At 42.3% G+C, this 18,167-nt stretch overlaps 1 protein-coding gene across 12 annotated transcripts in view; it reads right to left on the bottom strand.

The window, feature by feature from the left end:
• IKZF2 (IKAROS family zinc finger 2) overlaps positions 1-18,167 on the bottom strand; it is a 147,563-nt gene that overhangs the window by 12,652 nt on the left and 116,744 nt on the right. For all 12 annotated transcript variants that reach the window (XM_069021777.1, XM_069021776.1, XM_069021786.1 and 9 more), the window contains 2 exons: positions 10,251-10,388; positions 2,451-2,594 (listed from right to left, as the gene is read on the bottom strand). In XM_069021777.1, coding sequence (XP_068877878.1) covers positions 2,451-2,594; positions 10,251-10,388 — 282 coding nt within the window. The remainder of the gene's footprint in view (positions 1-2,450; positions 2,595-10,250; positions 10,389-18,167) is intronic.

Raw genomic sequence — 18,167 nt, 5'->3', positions numbered from 1 at the left:
CCATATGACATTCAAATAAACCCCGAAACAGGTATTTGAAGCTAGATCAAAGCACACAGACACAGCTGTCCTGTGATACCTGTAGTCCATCTCATCAAGTATCTAAAGCAGCTGCAATGCTGGACACTTGGGAGAAAGCTGCAAGAAATCTTGGAGAAAGCTGTTCCAGCATTTCCCCCTGGGGAAGTTTCTCCCTGACCCCCATTAACCAGAAGCTGACTGTAATTTGGCAGCCGGCTGATCTTCATCTGTTCTGAGACGCCCGTGTATTTTTAATTCTTACTCTAACAACCATGGTCTTATCGTAAGCCACATAAATGTCTCCTTTTGCATCCTGCCAGTTCTTAACCTCAGTGACATTCTAAGAGTAAGCTCCAAATTCCAGCTGAAAATACGTGAATCTGCTTCACGTGACCAGCCTGAAGACAGCTGCTTTTAATTTAACTGGTGTCTGCCTCTCTCTTATTGAACAAGGGGCAAAAAGAAGTACTCACACTCCTGCACATCACAAATTGTACTTTCTGTCTCCACTATTTAAACTGGTTTGGTAAGAGTAGTACCTCAATATCAGATAGATAACCAAATCTCTCACGCAAAAATGAATTCATTCTATTTGCTGTACGCTGCTTCCTTTCCTCCTGAAAATTCAGCCAGAGAGCCTGTGGTCCATAACCACGGTCCCTTGGAGATTGTTGATCAGAAAGAGCAGTAAAGCATTGATAGATGCAGCATGCAAAGATTTTAGCTTATGCTTACATGACCTTCTGATAAACACCATTAAGTTGTTTTGGATAGGTGCCACGCTTGCAGTATACACAGGAAAATTTCCTGCAAGCAAGAGAACCATTACACATTCTTCCTGATAGAGTTGAACAATATTTAATTGGGGAGAAAAAGGGAAGAAAAGTGAGGTCATGGTGAAGGGGAAAAAAAAAAAAAAGAAAGGCAGCCAAGTGAAGACTGTTGTTATTCTAAACACTGTGATGCCACTAAAGATCAGAAAAATAAGATATGGTAAATATGAAAGGGGGTACTTTTTTTCCTACATATGGATAATGACATGTTATACCTATAGAAAAAAACAGATTTATCTAACAACAAAATAGTCTAACCTGCTGAAGAGAATAATAATGTGGTACAGCATCTCTCAGGCAAGAATTTCCAATCAGTACATTTACCTCTGAACACAAGAACAACATATGGTCAATGGTGCGTGAGTGGACAAGTAAAATCACCTTTCTGGTCTAAAACTATAACAATGTAGGAAATACTGATGTCTCCCAGCATTCCTCATGTGGGATGGATCATTGCTGACCTAACCTTGGCTCAGCACTGGTATTTGGGAATGGCCAGGTGACCAAGAGCAGCGAGGTCAGTGTGTCAGTCCCCCCAGGTGAGCTGCTGCACACTGCTGGCCCCCTGCTATTCCAAACCATGTAGGTTACTTACAGCCACCTTCAGGGGTGATTTAACAAATCCATCTGAATCTGCATTTAGCTGAGGGGCAACAACTTTTCTAAATGGCTGTGCTAATTGCTTACAGTCCTCTGATCCTCTCTGTAAATGTCCTTAGTGTGGGCAAAATGAGACACCCGTAAGTTCTGTGTGACTGCCCTTCCAGGGAGTGAGCATGGAAAATGCCTATTATGTGACTGCAGAGTCTGACACCCCAAACAATTCTCTGTTCCAGCTTCCCTCCTGAGAAGTTTTGCATTGCTTCAGTAGCAGTAAAAAGCAGTTTTAAGTTACAGCTCAAACCAAGTAAAATTCTCCATACTGTCACCTGTTATAAGCTGAATAATTTTAATGTGTCAAAACTCAAAGCAAAATATGAATTCTTGACCTAGGATTCTAAATCTAGTAACCAAAAGCCACCCAACGCTGTTTCATATTCATGCATTAATAAGTTTACTGTGCGCAAGGTGCTGCACTTGGAGCAAGAACTTCTTCCAACACAAGGGATGTGATTTACTTCCTCATGCCAGTATTATCAGACCAGTTGTTGCCAAGTGTCAGAAATTTAATACAAATTAGAAGTCTTCAGATACTTGTTGTTTGTTTTTTTTAACACATATGGAGACAGATAATTATACGAGAGTCTTAGCTTGTTTTTGTTTTTCTGGAGCAAGGAGAGGGAAGATGACAAGTCTAAATCTCAAAAGGGCTAGAGAAAAGTTTAAGAAAAACCACAAAAAAACCCAGCATTAAGTAAAAAGCTCAAAGTTTTCTAAGGCATTTACATGGCAGTGGACTTCACTTTTGAATTCTCTGGACTGGTAAAATGAACTCAATAATTATCATGATTTCTTGCTGTGATTTAACCACCTCCATTGTCGTATCAGAACCAAGTTGTGAGACTGCTACTTCTGCCCTTGTTCTTCTGGCTGTTACAATAGCATGTTACCTATACCCATGCACTAAAAAGAATAAAAGGCTCAGTTCCAGCTTACCCACAAACTTCTGTGGGGTGGAGCTTTTACGCTTTCCCATGTTGCTTGTCAGCTTCTCTATAACAGCAGGTCTCTCAAAAGGCACCACAGAAATATTGTTGTCCATCACAGGCTCTTGTTCCTTACAATCTTCCAGAGCAGGTACTACATAAAACCAAAAAATGGTTATCAGACAGGTCTGGTCTACACTTCACAGACAACACAAATCATTTGAGCCCTGCTGACTGTGCAACAAATGCAACACAACATAAAGCAAGGTGTGAGAACGCTTTGGGCATCAAGACAGCAATCACCTGTAAGCAGAGCCACATTCACAAAACATCTCTCCTCAGGAACATCTTATTTAGCAGAAACCCAATTTTAAGCATTTATAAAAGGACTTGTTTTGTTCTGGACACTCAAGATCGCCAGCGAGGAGGGGACACTTTTGAAACTCATTCTGTAGGTGACATTTTGTGTTATTCTCTCTTCAACACGGTCACCTGTCACCAATGTAAATCTTTAGTTATCATTCTTTGTGTATTCCCTTCACACTTATCATACAGCATAATTACTCTTATTATATTTTTGCACTAATCTCAATGATTAAAAATCACACAAGCCATTGATGAGTTGTGTTTGCTGGGCCTGGCTGTGTGTTCCATGAGACAAAGGGTTCTCAAATGAAGGATGAGTTTGCTAAAGCATATTTCCTCTCTTCACACTGTAATGAGACTGTAAAATCAACAGACACTATACTGGAATTACAGGATTAACATCACATGGAAATTCCCTTCAGAATCAGACACAGAAACTACCCATTTTTTGATTAATATTTTATCCCCTCAAGCACAGATCTAACAGTCTGCGAATAGAGGTTTTCTGCAACTTACTTCACATCATTGGGATCAGCAGGGAGCATTCCTGCGCTAACTACATCAGGGGAATGCTCATACATTGTATTTGAGACAAAAATAAAAAATCAGCAACTTCTTCTGTCTTTACTCATTTCACTCTTTGTCATTTGCTGGTTTAGGGAATAAGGTGCTACAGCTCAAATGTAGGAATTGCACAGGCTTCTGACCAGGGCAGTGAGCCACTTGCACAGGAGTTTATGTCACTTGCTGATATAGCCATTCTTAAGTACCTACAAAGTACTTTGGTTTTGTTGAGCATCCTCTTATAATCACCAAGGGTCAGTGGTACCAGACTGTGGATCAGGCCTGGAGAGTCCCAGTCATTTGCAATACATATCAAGTGCATAGCTCTGCTCTGCTGCTATGAGTTTGATACCAGGCCTAATTGTCCTGCATTCATCTTTGGAAGGAAGCAAGAAAAACCAGAGCAGGATCAGCCAGCAGTCCATGTGCTAATGGGATGGTTGGAGTATAAAGAATGGATGGCAGAAAAACAGAAACTGCGGTGATCTGGCACAGAGTTCCTACAGCTTGTAAGCTGAGAGGAACCCATTGTATTCCCTGTCTTAGATCAGGCTCCCAGTGAAGTGCTGGATATTGCAGAGGTGGCAGAGAAGGACTGGCACCCTCATGTTCTGCCAGCCCTCCTCCGGTCTCTCACCATGGCAGCCTTTTGTGTCACAGACACCTTCTCCCAGACAGTGCCATAAATGAACACCACCAGCCCACTTTCCTCCCATGTAACTGCACTACCTTCAGGATCCTGACATGGAATAATCTACCCCCTGTTCCTAAACACAGATGTTTGCTAGCACATAATATACAAAAAATGGGGTGATAAAAGCCTTGTCTCTGCCTTCTTTCTAGTAAGGAAGAGCAAATACCAGGCAATTACAAAACAGAGTATCTGCTCAGGTGAACTTCTCAATTCAGACATCCATAATAAGAAAACATGGCAATTTATTCATTTGATTCCATTTGTGCCTCTGCTGCTATGGAAAGCTGAGTACTTTGAGGCTTAGAATCTACCATATGTTATAAAGTGATTTACTCTGCTGCTTTTTTATTTGTACAGGATGCTCCCCCTGAGAAACACAATAGTTTCTCATTTACAAGGCAGTCCTGCTGGCATCACTGAAAGGGAGGGAAAAAAAAGCATAAATATGAAATGAATCTAATGTTGCAACAAAATGGGATGCAGTGTTCAAGTGACCTAATTAATGCCCAGTGTAGACTGGGAGGCTTGGAATACTTTAATAGCTAAGGGTAAAGTTTTAAGGTTAATTAAATACCGTGCTTGGTCAGGAGCTATCTGCACTACTCAAGTATTTACCAAGGAGATTTGGGAAGAAAGGAAAGATTATGTCTGCTGATTTTCACTGGGAGCTGGCATCTGACTGTCCTTTTTGGCTTACCCAAGCTCAGTGGTTGCATGCGCGCACACGCACACACCGTGTGAATCCTGGGATGTGACTGCCATGGGCCACATCCACCTGGATGCCACTTGAAGGATTTCAGCCCTTGCTGCACAGGACACACAAGGCTGGTGGTGTGGTCCTAGCAAGGTGCAGGGGGCTCTCAATCCCTCCTAGGAACACCTGCTCAAGGCATCCTGAAGCAGTTTAAAGCTCCTGATTACTCTGAAAGCCATCTGAATAAGCCCCAAATGTAGTGACATTCATATGGTCTTATAACAATTAAGTAATAATTAAATAATTCTGCTGCTGGGCATATGTGTGTAAAATTTCCTACACAGAATTTGAAACCTTTCTTCCATGAAAAATGAATAGTGCTAAAAAAGACATCTGCTCTTCTCTAAGTCAGGCAAAAATCCTGCTTGGACTCATTTTAAAACTAAAATCATCAACAATAAAAGCATTTTCTTTTCTTTCATGCTGAAGGTACTTTTTCCCACCTCAGAATCCAAATCTATAAAGCAGGGCATGGCTCTTTTGCAACAGAATCACTGAACCACACCAATATTTGTCTTATGATGGAAATACGTTACCAGAGTGTGTTTTGTTACGCAGATTTCCTGGGAGAAGGGAAAGAAGGAAATAGTCTAGTTTCTGAAACAATTGAAATGGCAGGCAAAACTGGACCAAACAGATAAGACATCACATTTTAGAAACCCAAAGAGTTAAGTTAAATATCACATCGACAAAGCTAGATAAATTCCTTTTCATTTCAATTTAAAAACCATACAAATAAAGGATACATAGCCCACCCTCCATTATTATTTTTTTGTTTTAGAAAAAACAAAATAAGAAAGGGGGAACCAAATAGATCACACACAACTACCAGTTCTGAACAATCAGCTGCTCTGTGGTAGACACTCGTGTACACATTTACTCAGCAGTAAATGCAATTCCTTCTTTGTTGTAGTACATCCTACTTCATTACCTTGGTAGTGAGAGCAACCAAAGAACAGCTGACAGGATATAACTAGCTCAGATACAGCAACTCATTTTACGCTGAGCATTTACAGTCTCAGCTCAGGAATACTTTCTTATTCTAAAAATCAAGCTTCCAGCCCAAGAAAAGCCCATACTTGAGTATGTTTCTGTTCAGGGATGCTCTTCATCAGCTATCAGAGTGCGCTCCTGGATTGTCCATGCAAGAGTTCACCACCTCTGACACTGTCAACAATCTCAATTGCAGTTAACACAAAGTGGTGTTTCTGAGCCTAAACTCTCAATTGACAAACTTGGATCGTCTTCAGAAGAGTCTTTCTTTTCCTGAAGACACCAGTCTTTCAATCATAGTACTCAAAGTGATTATCTTTAACTTTTTACTTCTTAATTTGTAGGAAACCACATGAACTATTAAAAAAAGTTTATGCTGTTCCAGTGAGGAAAGAAGAGGGGAAAAAAGAGAAGTAAAAAAATTACCCAGTGTGTGTTTTGCTGATAAATACTTTTGTGTGCAGACACCAGACACTGGGCTAAGTCTCAGCTGGTATAAATTAGTATTACTCCATCAACCTCAATTTCCTCTCTGAAGCTCACAATATTGCTATTTAAAAGAAGTGTGTGTGCACAGAGAAATGACAGGAAATATTCCCATGGACCCTGGTGTGAAGTGTCCTGTGGGACCAGCATTTTAACGACGTTTTAAGCAACTATGTAAGAGGGAAAGACACAAGGCCATTGTGTGTTTTATGTGGAGCTGGCCTTTGAGCCTCGCACAGCCTAGGGATAGGCTTCTTTCTCCTTGTCCTGAAAAGAGGACGCTTCTCCATTTCCCTGGAAGAATTTCTCTGGACTTTTGGCTTTGTGGCAGTGGAGAAGAAGGCATAACTGGGTACAACCCACAGCTAACCTTCAACATTTCTCCCTGTTCTTTCCTGCAAAGGTCATGTTCTTGGCATTCAGGGACTGTCCCTTTTGTCACCCCCAACAGACTGCTAGCTAGGAGACTGCAGACTAATTTCTCTTTCCAGAGCCGGTGCTGCTTAGCTGAAAATTTTCAACAACAAAATCATGGGATCTCTCTTGCAGCATCTGTCCTGCTGAGCAAGGATCAGGAACACAAGGAGGGGCAGCTCAACAAGCAACCGGCACCCTGCAAGAGGACAGAGCGAGACCCAGAGACTTGTACATTCCTACCCATCCCACAAAATTAGCCCTCCTTCCTCCTCTCTTGCTTCCCCTTGTGGCTTCAGTCAGGTGATCTAGCCATCTGCAAGACAGAGATAATTGAGAACACCAAAGTAGATGTCTGTAGCATGTCTGTAAACGGATGGGCTTGAGCACAATGCCTGAAAAAAATCCAAACCCTCTAGGGGCTGCTTCCAGTTTTCTGGAACAATTAGTTTATGCAGAAATAATTTGGATCAATGTTTAGTGTTGGCCAATGCTGGTGTTGTTAAAGCAGGAGGAGCAGGATGCTGGTAGAAAATCCCCACCTCTCCCTGTTCTGTGTGAAAGGGTGAAATTGTGAGCAGCAGTCACACCAAAATGCACTTCAAGGCTTCAAAATGCCCAGCAAAAACAAAACACCAAGTATTTGGAAAGAGAGTCAGGAAAGCTCAACCCCAACAGGATGCAAAATAAAAGTCTCCAAAGCACACTGTGTCATCCTCAGGAATGTAATTTCCATGTGTGACATGGGAGAGAAGGAAATCAATACAATTTTAATACAATTTTTTTAATACAGTTTTTTCTGGGTTAGTATAAGGCCTAACGTTAAGCTGAGTAATCATTTTTGTACTCTTCCCTGGTGTCTTTACAGTCCCAGGAAAAAGCTGCAGACCTCTACAGGCTGGTGCTCAGGACCCTCATGCTGAGCCTCACGGGGGTGAGTGATGCTGGGATGTGAGCTGAGATTTCCTACTGGTCCCGGTTGAATCTGGAGCTCCCTGTCGCTGCCTGTCCTCGCTGTGCCCTCACTAAACAACTAAATGAAGACAGTGGATCAAACATCCCCTTAAACATTCACCAGGGGAGGCACACACATATTTGCCCGGAGGAGAAAGAGGCACTAGTTGAATTCAAAGTGCTGTTTTAAGCTAATTTTGTTGAGAAAAGTGAAGCGGTTGTGTGAACACTTCTATTTTAAGCCCAAGCAAAGTCAGTCAGGCTGTAAATAAAAGAACTGTCCACATGGGGTTTGCACTGGTTTAACTTCAGGTGGTAGAAAAATCAATGCAAGGTCAACCACTGCAGCTTCTTTGGGTAGACAAGGTTAAGGACTTACCCTTCTTGTCATGGCATTAAGCAGCTTAGAAAAAGCTTTAGATTTCCTCAGAAAGTTTAATTATTTTAATTTTTTATTTTAATAAATAACTGTGTAATAAACCCAGACACTGAGCGGCATTAGGGAAGCTCCTCCACAGCAGGATCTCAAACATCCTGGCTGTCACAGCTATAGGCAGCTTCCTGTTATTCCCTTAGGAAAGGCTGACTGAAGGCATCCCTCCCTGGTTAACAAGACAGGCATGCCCTTGTTGTACGAGGAGTGTGTATTTCATTGAGAATTAACTCAGTGGTTCAACTCCTACCTGACTGACCAAGCCCACAACAGGTCCCTCCAAAGAGCAAAGCCCTGAAATCTGCCTTTTCTCAGACTTTTACCAGAAAAAAGACACCTCAGGCAGATAAATCATTCAGTTCAATATCTTTAAAATCATCAATGACATTTTAAATGTTGATTTTAGTCTCCCAGGTGTCTAGAAAGAGAGCAATTGCTTAATAGATCTGTATGAATATTTTGGCAACATACTAAAAATGTCTAGTGTGCCTTTGTAGGTTTAAACTGATCATGGGAAAGTACTATTTTAAAAATTTTGGAGATTTTTTTCACCAAAATATAGCCTATATTAGCAATGCTGAATAGATTTTATTTCAGCTTGCATTTTCAGGTTTTTAGAAATGATTTTATAGAAATAATTTCCAGACTAAGCCATATGACTCCACTCAACCACGATAAGCAAAATGGAAAAAAAAAAGTGGAAATGTTCTTTTGTGTTTTTGTTTATCCACAACCTAACTTTTTAGTGTATTTGTAGGTATATGGTAATTTTAAATCAAAATGGAAAACGTACCGTTTTCATAATTTTCTGAATAGTAAAAAAATTTAAACACTTCAAGTACCAAACATCTAACGACAACTTTGAAAAGCTAAAAGAAGTTCACTTTTAGAAGAGTTTGTGAGCCACTAATTTTGAATAAAATTATAACCATTTTTGGACAGCTTACATTTAGCATTTACTGTTACAGATAAGCCTTCAACCCTGCAGTCTGAGACATTATGCTCATTATCCATACTAATAGCTCCAGAAATTTCTGAAAACAAATTCACAGAGTTTGACATTTCTTGCTTTCAACAATCTATTTGGCAATCTTCAGTCCTTATGTATATTAACACATGCAGTGTTAGTTAACATATTAATACTAGCAAATGTAAATGCATACAAACATTTTTTTGGTTATAATTACTTTCTACAACACTACTGAATTCCATTCTGCTCTAGAGATTTTTACATCCATCCCTCCCTTTTTTGAAGGGGTAAGATAATATTACAGAGGGTAGAAATAATGACTTCTGAATACCTCTGCCATCCTTATCTTTTCTAATTATCACTCACTATCAGAAAGGAAGGGGAGGGGAATCAGACATTTTATACATGGCTTCAACCCCCAACATAAGAAGGACATGGAGCTGCTGGAGCAAATCCAGAGGAGGCCATGGAGATGCTCCAAGGGCTGGAGCCTCTCTGCTCTGGAGCCAGGATGGGAGAGCTGGGAGTGCTCACCTGAAGAAGAGAAGGCTCCAGGGAGACCTCAGAGCCCTTCCACTGCCTAACGGGGCTCCAGGAGAGCTGGAGAGGGACTTGGGACAAGGGATGGAGGGACAGGACAAAGGAGAATGCCCTCTTACTGCCAGATGGCAGGCATAGATGGGATATTGGGAAGAAATTCCCCCCTTTGAGGGTGGTGAGGCCCTGGCACAGGTTGCCCAGAGAAGCTGTGGCTGCTCCACCCCTGGAGGTGTCCAAGGCCAGACTGGATGGGGCTTGGAGCAACCAGATGTGGTGGAAAGTGTCCCTGCCCATGGCAGGGGGTGGAACTGGAGCGTCTTTAAGGTCTCTTCCAACCCAAACCATTCTATGATTCTATGATAGGACTTTTTGGGTAACTGTGAACAGGTGACTTGGCTTTATTTTCATGTCTGCATATGTACACCTACTAAAAAGAGAAATACTGACTTAAACAAAATAAGCACAAATAGGGCTGTTAAACTGGACAGAGTGAGGATTTAAGCCCATCTTTTCCTCTCTGAGTGTAAGCAATCTCTAAGAGGGAAGTCATGCAGAGACAAAAGGAAGGAAGAAAGAGATGGGAGAAACACCCGCACAAGATGCTCCAAGTCCAAGGGAGCTCAGGAGGCGGCTTGCACCCACCATGGTGACTCATGACCTGCCCAGCAGCCTCCAGACTGACATTCTGCAGATAGTTGTGGCAGCGTTCCTTGTGCTCCTCCAGAGAACTGCGCTGCTTGTAGCTCCGGCCGCAGTAGTTGCACTTGTGAGGCTTCCCCACTGCGGAAAGAATGAGAGCATCGAGTCAGATCCACGGCAGCTGGCTTCTGCATTCAGCAAAGCTCACACCTCTGCCACAAACAACTCTTGTGATGGAAAGACACCTAAGAAAGGTTACTCAAGCCCCAGACCTTTCTCCCAGCCCTATTTTCCCACCGCACATGCCTCCTCCCACCCGCTGGGTGCTTTGCCCCATCCGTTTTTCACACTAACACTGTATCAGCAGAAGGGAAAGGAGGCGGCCTTGGTGGCAAAGCAAATAAACAGATGCCGAGAGGGGGAAAATACCAACCAGCTGAATCACACCCCAGCACTGCCTGAGCGTCACCAAGTCTCGTGGGAAAGAAATTTCTGAGGCCTTTGGCCCATGGCACAAACAGTTGCCTTCACAAAAATGAGCTGCCCCAGTGGCCTAATTCTTCTCCCAACTGTGGGGAAACCCATTGCGTGGCTCAGAGGAGCTCTTTCATTGAGAAAACTTTGCCAAAATTACTCAAGGAGGGTTGGAAAATAAATAGAAAGTAACTTTGGTAACAGCACTGTTACATGCCAGAACTGAACAACCACCAGTAATTCAGAGACCAGATAATATTAAAAAGAACACAATATAAATATATATACATAAAAATACCAAAGGCCATGCACAATGAAAATCAAGCCAGATGAATGCAAGACATAACTCAAGTTTTTAATGTTTTTCATTTTGCTCAGCAGCATTAAGCACGAACGGCAAATGCTTCTTAATACACGCAAAACCTGGCACCAAATTCTCATAAATTATATCAATTTCATAGTATGTCATTAAGAAACCACAAGAATGGCCTAGCCCAAGGCCAGAAAGCTAGCCAAAAGATATTTTGCCAAGTGGTGCTAATAAAGGCTTTTAATATAATTTAAACTTGTAGAACATGAACATTTATCCTCTAATAACTAAAGAGCTATTAAGTCAGTGCTGCAAGTCTAGTAAAACACCATCGGCTGCAAACTTCAGAGCTGGCTGAGGGAAGGGGAAGGTCAAACTTCTTCTAGAGTTTTGAAAATCTTAGGTAAGAATTTTAGTTTCTGGCCAAAGAAATTGAGAACATCCTCTGTTGGGTAATCTACATGTTTCTGTTGGGTTTGTCCCAATATTGAAAGCCTTTCACAGTCATTTACTTAATGAAATCTGAGCTGTACTAATTGCAGCCAAACTGCCCCATCACCACTGGGATGGGAAAACGCAGGGAAGCTGTGGGGGGACAGGCACAGCCAAGAATGAGCTGGGCAGAGGGCTCAAATATGAAAACCCTGAGTCGGGACAACTCTCTGGGCCCTCATGCCACATCCTATAATAGAAGAAGAAAAAGCCTGAGCCTGTGGTATCAGAGCTGGTCCAAGATTTTCAAATGTTTCTGTCTCAGAAAAAAGGGATTTGGTGAAAACATGCTTGCAGAAAGCTTCGGGTTTTCCCAAAAAGTTCTTGTGCGCACTTCAGTGGAACAAGTTTTCCACCAAGGAAAAGAAACCCCTGTTTTTAATAAGTATCCAAACTGTGGATTTCTTTATTTAGAGGTAAGGCTTACCCTCAAGAAAGTGTGTCTTAGACCAAAGAGTTGTTGTGGCCTTTATTTTAGTTTGCTCACTTGCTTACACTGTTCCCTTAACTGAAGCTGGTAATGGAATTCTCAGTGGAGGCCCAGCATGAGACTCATTATCATTCCCAGAATAATTGCCCTTGATGTGAACGATCTGGATCAAGCCTCAGCTCTTAAACATAAACCAGCCAGCTCATTCTGGAGGCACCTTTAGGAAAACACACCAGAGGCTCCCCAGGATGGAAAGACTTCTATAATCACCGTTACAATGCTTCATCGTGCATCTAGATGGCATCAATGTCTGTCAATCTGACACCTTCATTAGAAGCTAATGTGGTGTCTAATAAAAAAATCCAGTGCAATGGAACAAATTATGTTAACTGAGCTGAAGCAGGGCTGAATTAGCCCACCCAGTTTGGCTACATGAAGCTATCAAGCAACTTAGATAAACCGTAAGACACAAGGAAAAGGGGGGATTGCTTGCAGCTATTTTAGGCAGCTACAATTAATTAAATTATTATCATTTAACACAGAGAGAAATATTCTGCTGCAAGCTCATATTATAAAAAATTAATAATTAACAATCAAAAAAGAGGTTTCATTAGACCTCTTCAAATGGTTGCTCCCTGCATTGCAACCATTTCAGTAACTATTCACATACAACATGGCACAGCTTTTCCAGTGATATCTCAGATGGTCAGCTACCCAAATTCCATCAAATGTGAAGGTTAATTGAGATGATAAAAGTTAATAATAAAGACATGATTTCTACAGGCAATATGGGATTTGAGGAACATAATTCCTCAAGGAAAGAAATAGTCCCAACACACACGTTCCCTTCTCTGGGGAGAAGATAAGAGAATAAACAACATGTAGCAAATGTTAGTCATGTTGTTTAATACACAACTGCAAAGAATGAAGTTTGTGAGCGACAGTTGAGTAGGATCAAGCACAGCTCCCATGGGTTTGTTTTCCAACTCTGTACCCCCTGGCTCTAGAGATGCAATCACATCATAGCTCCACAGGTGTAAAATCTGATTTACACTATAAAATTACACAGAGTGACTGTGACTTGTGTAAAAGAGCAAATGATCAGGTCAGACCACAATGGAATCAGTTTTGATAGCAGGAGTTTGTGTCACCAGCAATTCTCACAGGCTGTTTGGTAAGAGGTTCAGTGAGCTGAGGCAGCAGCTACAGTCTAGATTTTAGAAATTGTATCATTGTGACAAATGTCAAGCCACTGAAATAGCTGCAAATATCCCCTTGTATTCTCAAAGAAGTTAATGACAAAAAAAAATATGGAAGTGAATGTTGCCAGTGGGTGTACATTTCTATGTATTTCATATTACCTGACAGAAAGCTGCAAAAGCCTTTTAGAGAATTCAATTTCGGTGATAATCTCAGCAGCATACTTTGTTCCACATAACAACCCGACACGAAACCACATGACTGACAAAAAAGGTTTCAGCCTTTGTCAAATACTCCAGGTAAACAGTGATATTCAAAATTTGCCCCCGAAACGTGTAGCTGACACTACTAGGCAGAAGTGGTCTCTGTCTACAGAGCACTGACTTGAGGGTAAGGAGTCCAACAGCACTACACCTACCAAACCCCTCTCAAAACCCCCACTAAAGACAGGTCTTTCCATCACGGAGCGATCTCCACTGTGAAACTGCTCCAAGTTTGCTTGATTTGAAGCTGCCTTCTCCAAGATCCTCACGTACACAGACACCACATTCGGCATCACACGCAACCACCGCTTGCCAAGCAAAGTCAGGTTGGAAATCCCTGGTTTGGGGGTCATTATTACCATATCACCCCTTCAGGATCAACAGTCAGATAAAGAATCACCATCACTTTATTCTCACAAAAATGACATGGCACAGTCAATGCAAACAAGCCCAAAAACTTAAGAAATCTTCGCTCTGTTGTTGAACTGGGAAAGACCAGAGCGCTGGGCAAAACCCAGTGGCCACACCTATGAAACAGCTAACTTGAAGAACATAAAAAAACCCGTTTTATATTTCTTACTGAAATGTCAGAATTTCCACGCATTTAAGCTCAGATTTGGACAGATGACAACATGGCACAGAAAACCCACAGTGGAATCTCAGCCTCAAATGGAAAATATTATGACAGTCACAGTGAAAAAGACATTTAAATTTGAAGTACAATTTTTACCCTGGAAACAGGTGAACCACTCGTCGAAATTCACAGCAAAACGTATTTTGCTTGTGAAATTAAAATGCTCATGTGGAGGGAGGAGGGGAAAGAGGAGGAGGACATAAAAGCAAAGTGTTTCTGAGTTAGGAATACTTTGAGTCCTGTGGGTGAACTTTGATAGCTGAGAAGTCTGCATGCAGTGACAATGAGATGGTGTAACTCTAAGGTCAATATTCAAGACAGAAAGCAGACTTGGGCCTAGGGAAACTTCTTTAAAGTCATAAAAAAAGGTCAGTGACAGAGAAAGAGCCCGCAAGGCATTCACACAGCATTTTGCTCTCAAAAGAGATGCGAGTGCATAGCAGAATATAAAGTAAGTCAAAGGGAAACAACAAGGCATCCCAGGTACCACCTTGCCACAAGCATATAAAGTGAGACAGGCTTATGGAACGGGTTCAGGGCTACAGTGCACTTTAGTGAGCTAAAATCCTGCCTCCCATAAGAGCACTGAGACAATACTCCCTGTTTTGGGCAGCACATTGTCCTCTGCAGCAATGCAATGCAGAATTCCTCCCTGTCCATTTGCTCATGTCCCAGGTCCTGGCCACAGCTCGAGCACTCACACCTCCTGCTCAGGCAGGGCCGGGCATTGCTGCCCGTGTGATGTGGGCCGGTTCAGTCCAAGGAACAGAGGCTTTGCCTCAGATTTCCTTTCCTTTTGCTCTATTGCCCTAGCCAGACTGGAGCCAGCCAGGATTTTTGCACTGTATGGCCATCTAATGTAGCTACTTTTGACCAAGAGACCCTCTGACAGCAGCACACTGAGTGGGACTTACTTCTGTAAAATTTGAACTCCTGCTCAGCCCCTAGCAATCTGGAGCTGGAGCAAACATCAGCACTCTCTGACTGAATCTTTCTGAAGCAGTGTTGAAGTTAAAATGTTCCTTTGAGCTGATACTTCACAGAATCACAGAATGAACGAGGTTGAAAAGACCTTTGAGATCATCAAGTCCAACCTATGACCTAACACCACCTTATCAACTAAACCATGGCACCGAATGCCACGTCCAGTCTTTCTTTAAACACCTCCAGGGACAGTGATTCCACCACCTCTCTTGGCAGCCCATTCCAATGCCCAATCACTCTTTCCATGAAGAAATTTTTCCTGATGTCCAGCCTGAACTTCCTCTGGCACAGTTTAAGGCTGTGTCCTCTCATCCTGTCAGTGGTTGCCTGAGAGAAGAGACCAATCTCTAACTGACTACAGCCTCCTTTCAGGGAGTTCTAGAGAGTGATAAGGTCTCCCTTGTGCCTCCTTTTCTCCAGGCTAAACAACTCCAGCACTTTCAACCGCTTCTCCTAGGTCTCGTGTTTTAGACCCTCCACCAGCCTTGTTGCCCTTTTCTGGATGCATTTGAGCATCTCAACATATCAGTGAGCCTGTGGAGTCCCCCATCATAACCATACACTTTATTAACTCACTAATTTTCTTCCCTAAAACTGAAATGTGCCTGAGTGAAGGGAACTGTTCTGCAGTCACACATTGCCTACAAGGCAGCCCTTTGCCTTGAATGGGACTTATCAGAGCACAATCAGCTTTAACACAGAGGTAGGAGATGTGATTAAGGCGTTGGGTTGGGACTAGGGAGCGTAGGGTTCAACTCTTGGTTACACTACAAATTTGTGACTGCAGGCAAGTTATTCCGATTTCCTGGGCTTCAATTATTCATACTTATGATTAAGGTAATAATTCCCTTCTTCACAGCATGTAAATGAACTCGTGCACTTTGCCAGATGCACAGAGGCTAATTTTGTGGAGCACTCACAAGTAGGGAGACACAGAAAAATAGCACCGGTACCTCTACTGAGAAATTAAGGACTTAATAATACACTGTGATTATATTAGATATGGGAGTGAACATTAAAGAGCAGGAGGAGATACTTAGGATGGCACAGAGCAGAGGAACAATAAGAAAATCAAATCAGAAATAAAACAACATGTGGCATTGTAAGGCTATGTGCTACATGGAGTCCTTTCAGATTGGGAAAGAGTGAGCACAGGGGGATGTCAAACACCCTGAGCTTGGCGACCTTTACCCCACATGGGACAAAAAAGAGAGGGTGCAATAGTTGCAGAAAGGTAGCTATAACAGCTGCTGTTGTCCTTCTCACCTCCAGTTCCCCATGCCAGGGATGCAGTTGTGAGAGCCACAGAAGGCTGTGGCAGAGCTGAGGCTCCAGCAGGAGGGCTGAGGCCGTGGAGACGCAACAGGGCGGCTGTGCCTCGCTACTGTAATTAAACAGTGCACCTCGGCTTGTCTAGAGCTGCCTGGCTCAAAGCCTCACACACAAAAATATTTACATGAATAACAGACCCCTGAACGAACTAATCACAAAAAAAATTAGAGTGAGACCTAAGCCCATGCTGGCTCTGAGCAGCACGTAGCTTTGCAAAGGGAACTGCCTCCCACTCCGAAGCTGTATCTCACTGCTGTGCTTAATGACTGTAAATGTGTTAATTGAAATTCATGGGGGCTCTTTGATGCACTGCCTTTTTTTTTTTTTTTTTTGCCTGTGAGATTGCACACACACACACACACACACAGAATACCTGTATATACTGGAGTTCAGAAATAAGGTCAAGTTCCACACCCAGCCCAAGATTGTCCAAGACAACCTGCATGCAGTAGTCACAACATGTAAACATCTAAAATAAAGCTTCAGGCTGCTAGAGCACACAAACACACGGACTGGAGACACCCAGTGTCAAGTGCATCCTCTCCTGAGGGCCCAACCTGCGACATCCTAAAGCAATCTGATTTTCAAAAAGAACAAAATCTCTAGTCACATTATGAAAACTTCACATTAATTTTTTCTTTCTATCTTCCCAGTCCAAGAGCAGGCAGTAATATCTGCAGTATGTTTCAAGGGATGCAGATATATTTCTGGACCTCACAGAATTCTGATGTCTCCATTTTACAAGGACCTTTTAGATTAACATATTTTGGGCCATGTATTAGGGTTCATGAGGCCATATGGTAAAAGGCTGGCTCACTAGATCATGCAGTAGAGGAGATCACAGAAGTAGATTTGCGCTTAATGAGGTTTCTGGACACCTCAAAAGGTTCAAAACTCAAACTGCAGCAGTACAAGAGGAGAAGCCTACAAACAGGTCTTTGGGCAACTGGTACTTTCTTGACTTGGAGCTCACAATTGAGCACTCGACTGACTTCATGACCTCGTGGCCCAATGCCTCCGATTCAACATTATTATCAATTGCCTATTGATACGTATGTGGCTGTTCAACAGCCACAACGTTTTGTGGGGTTCTCAGCAAATGAAAAACATCTTGTCCTGACTTTTCGCCCAGTGGTAGTCAATGATAAGTGATTTCTGTCAACAGCTACCATGTCCTATTACAGCTGGCAGCGAAACACAGCTGGGTCCTTGTGGTACATCAGCACTCAGTGAAACAACAGCAAAACATCGCACCTCCAACCCCGGTGTTTTCTAGACACGCCTGCCTCTCCTATAAACACCTCCAGGGCACAGACCAGCAGCTTGACACCTGTATCTACCTGCCAGTTGTTTACAGCACTGTCAAATAAGCAGCAAGCAGTGAGTACTGTACCAGTGTTCAGTTCTCCCTCGATATTCCACAGCAAGCAGTGCTAAACACCAGCTTACACATAAACCCTGAGGACTTCATCCATGCTACAGCTTGGCTAGAAGTAAATGCACTAGTCAAGAGAAACTTTCCCTATCCATATCCTGTCTATAGTAACCACACAGCCAGAATCTAGAGTAAATCTGTAAATATCAGTGCTCAGGTACAGCATCTAAGGGGTTGGGTCCTTATCTGTACCTTCAAGAGGTTCTACCTGCAGCCTGTTATTACTTTAATAGGTGTTTCAATTTATTTTGCAGCTACTGGTGGCTGTGTTATATAATATGATTCATTTACTGATCTGCAGAATTTTACAGATAAAACAATGTTTCAATCTGTCACCAGGGTTATAAATAAATAGGTGCCCTTTTT

Source organism: Aphelocoma coerulescens, chromosome 7, assembly GCF_041296385.1.
Source record: "Aphelocoma coerulescens isolate FSJ_1873_10779 chromosome 7, UR_Acoe_1.0, whole genome shotgun sequence".
Taxonomy (NCBI): domain Eukaryota; kingdom Metazoa; phylum Chordata; class Aves; order Passeriformes; family Corvidae; genus Aphelocoma; species Aphelocoma coerulescens.
The sequence above is the reverse complement of the archived record's forward strand: the minus strand, read 5'-3'. Positions and strand labels throughout refer to the sequence as shown.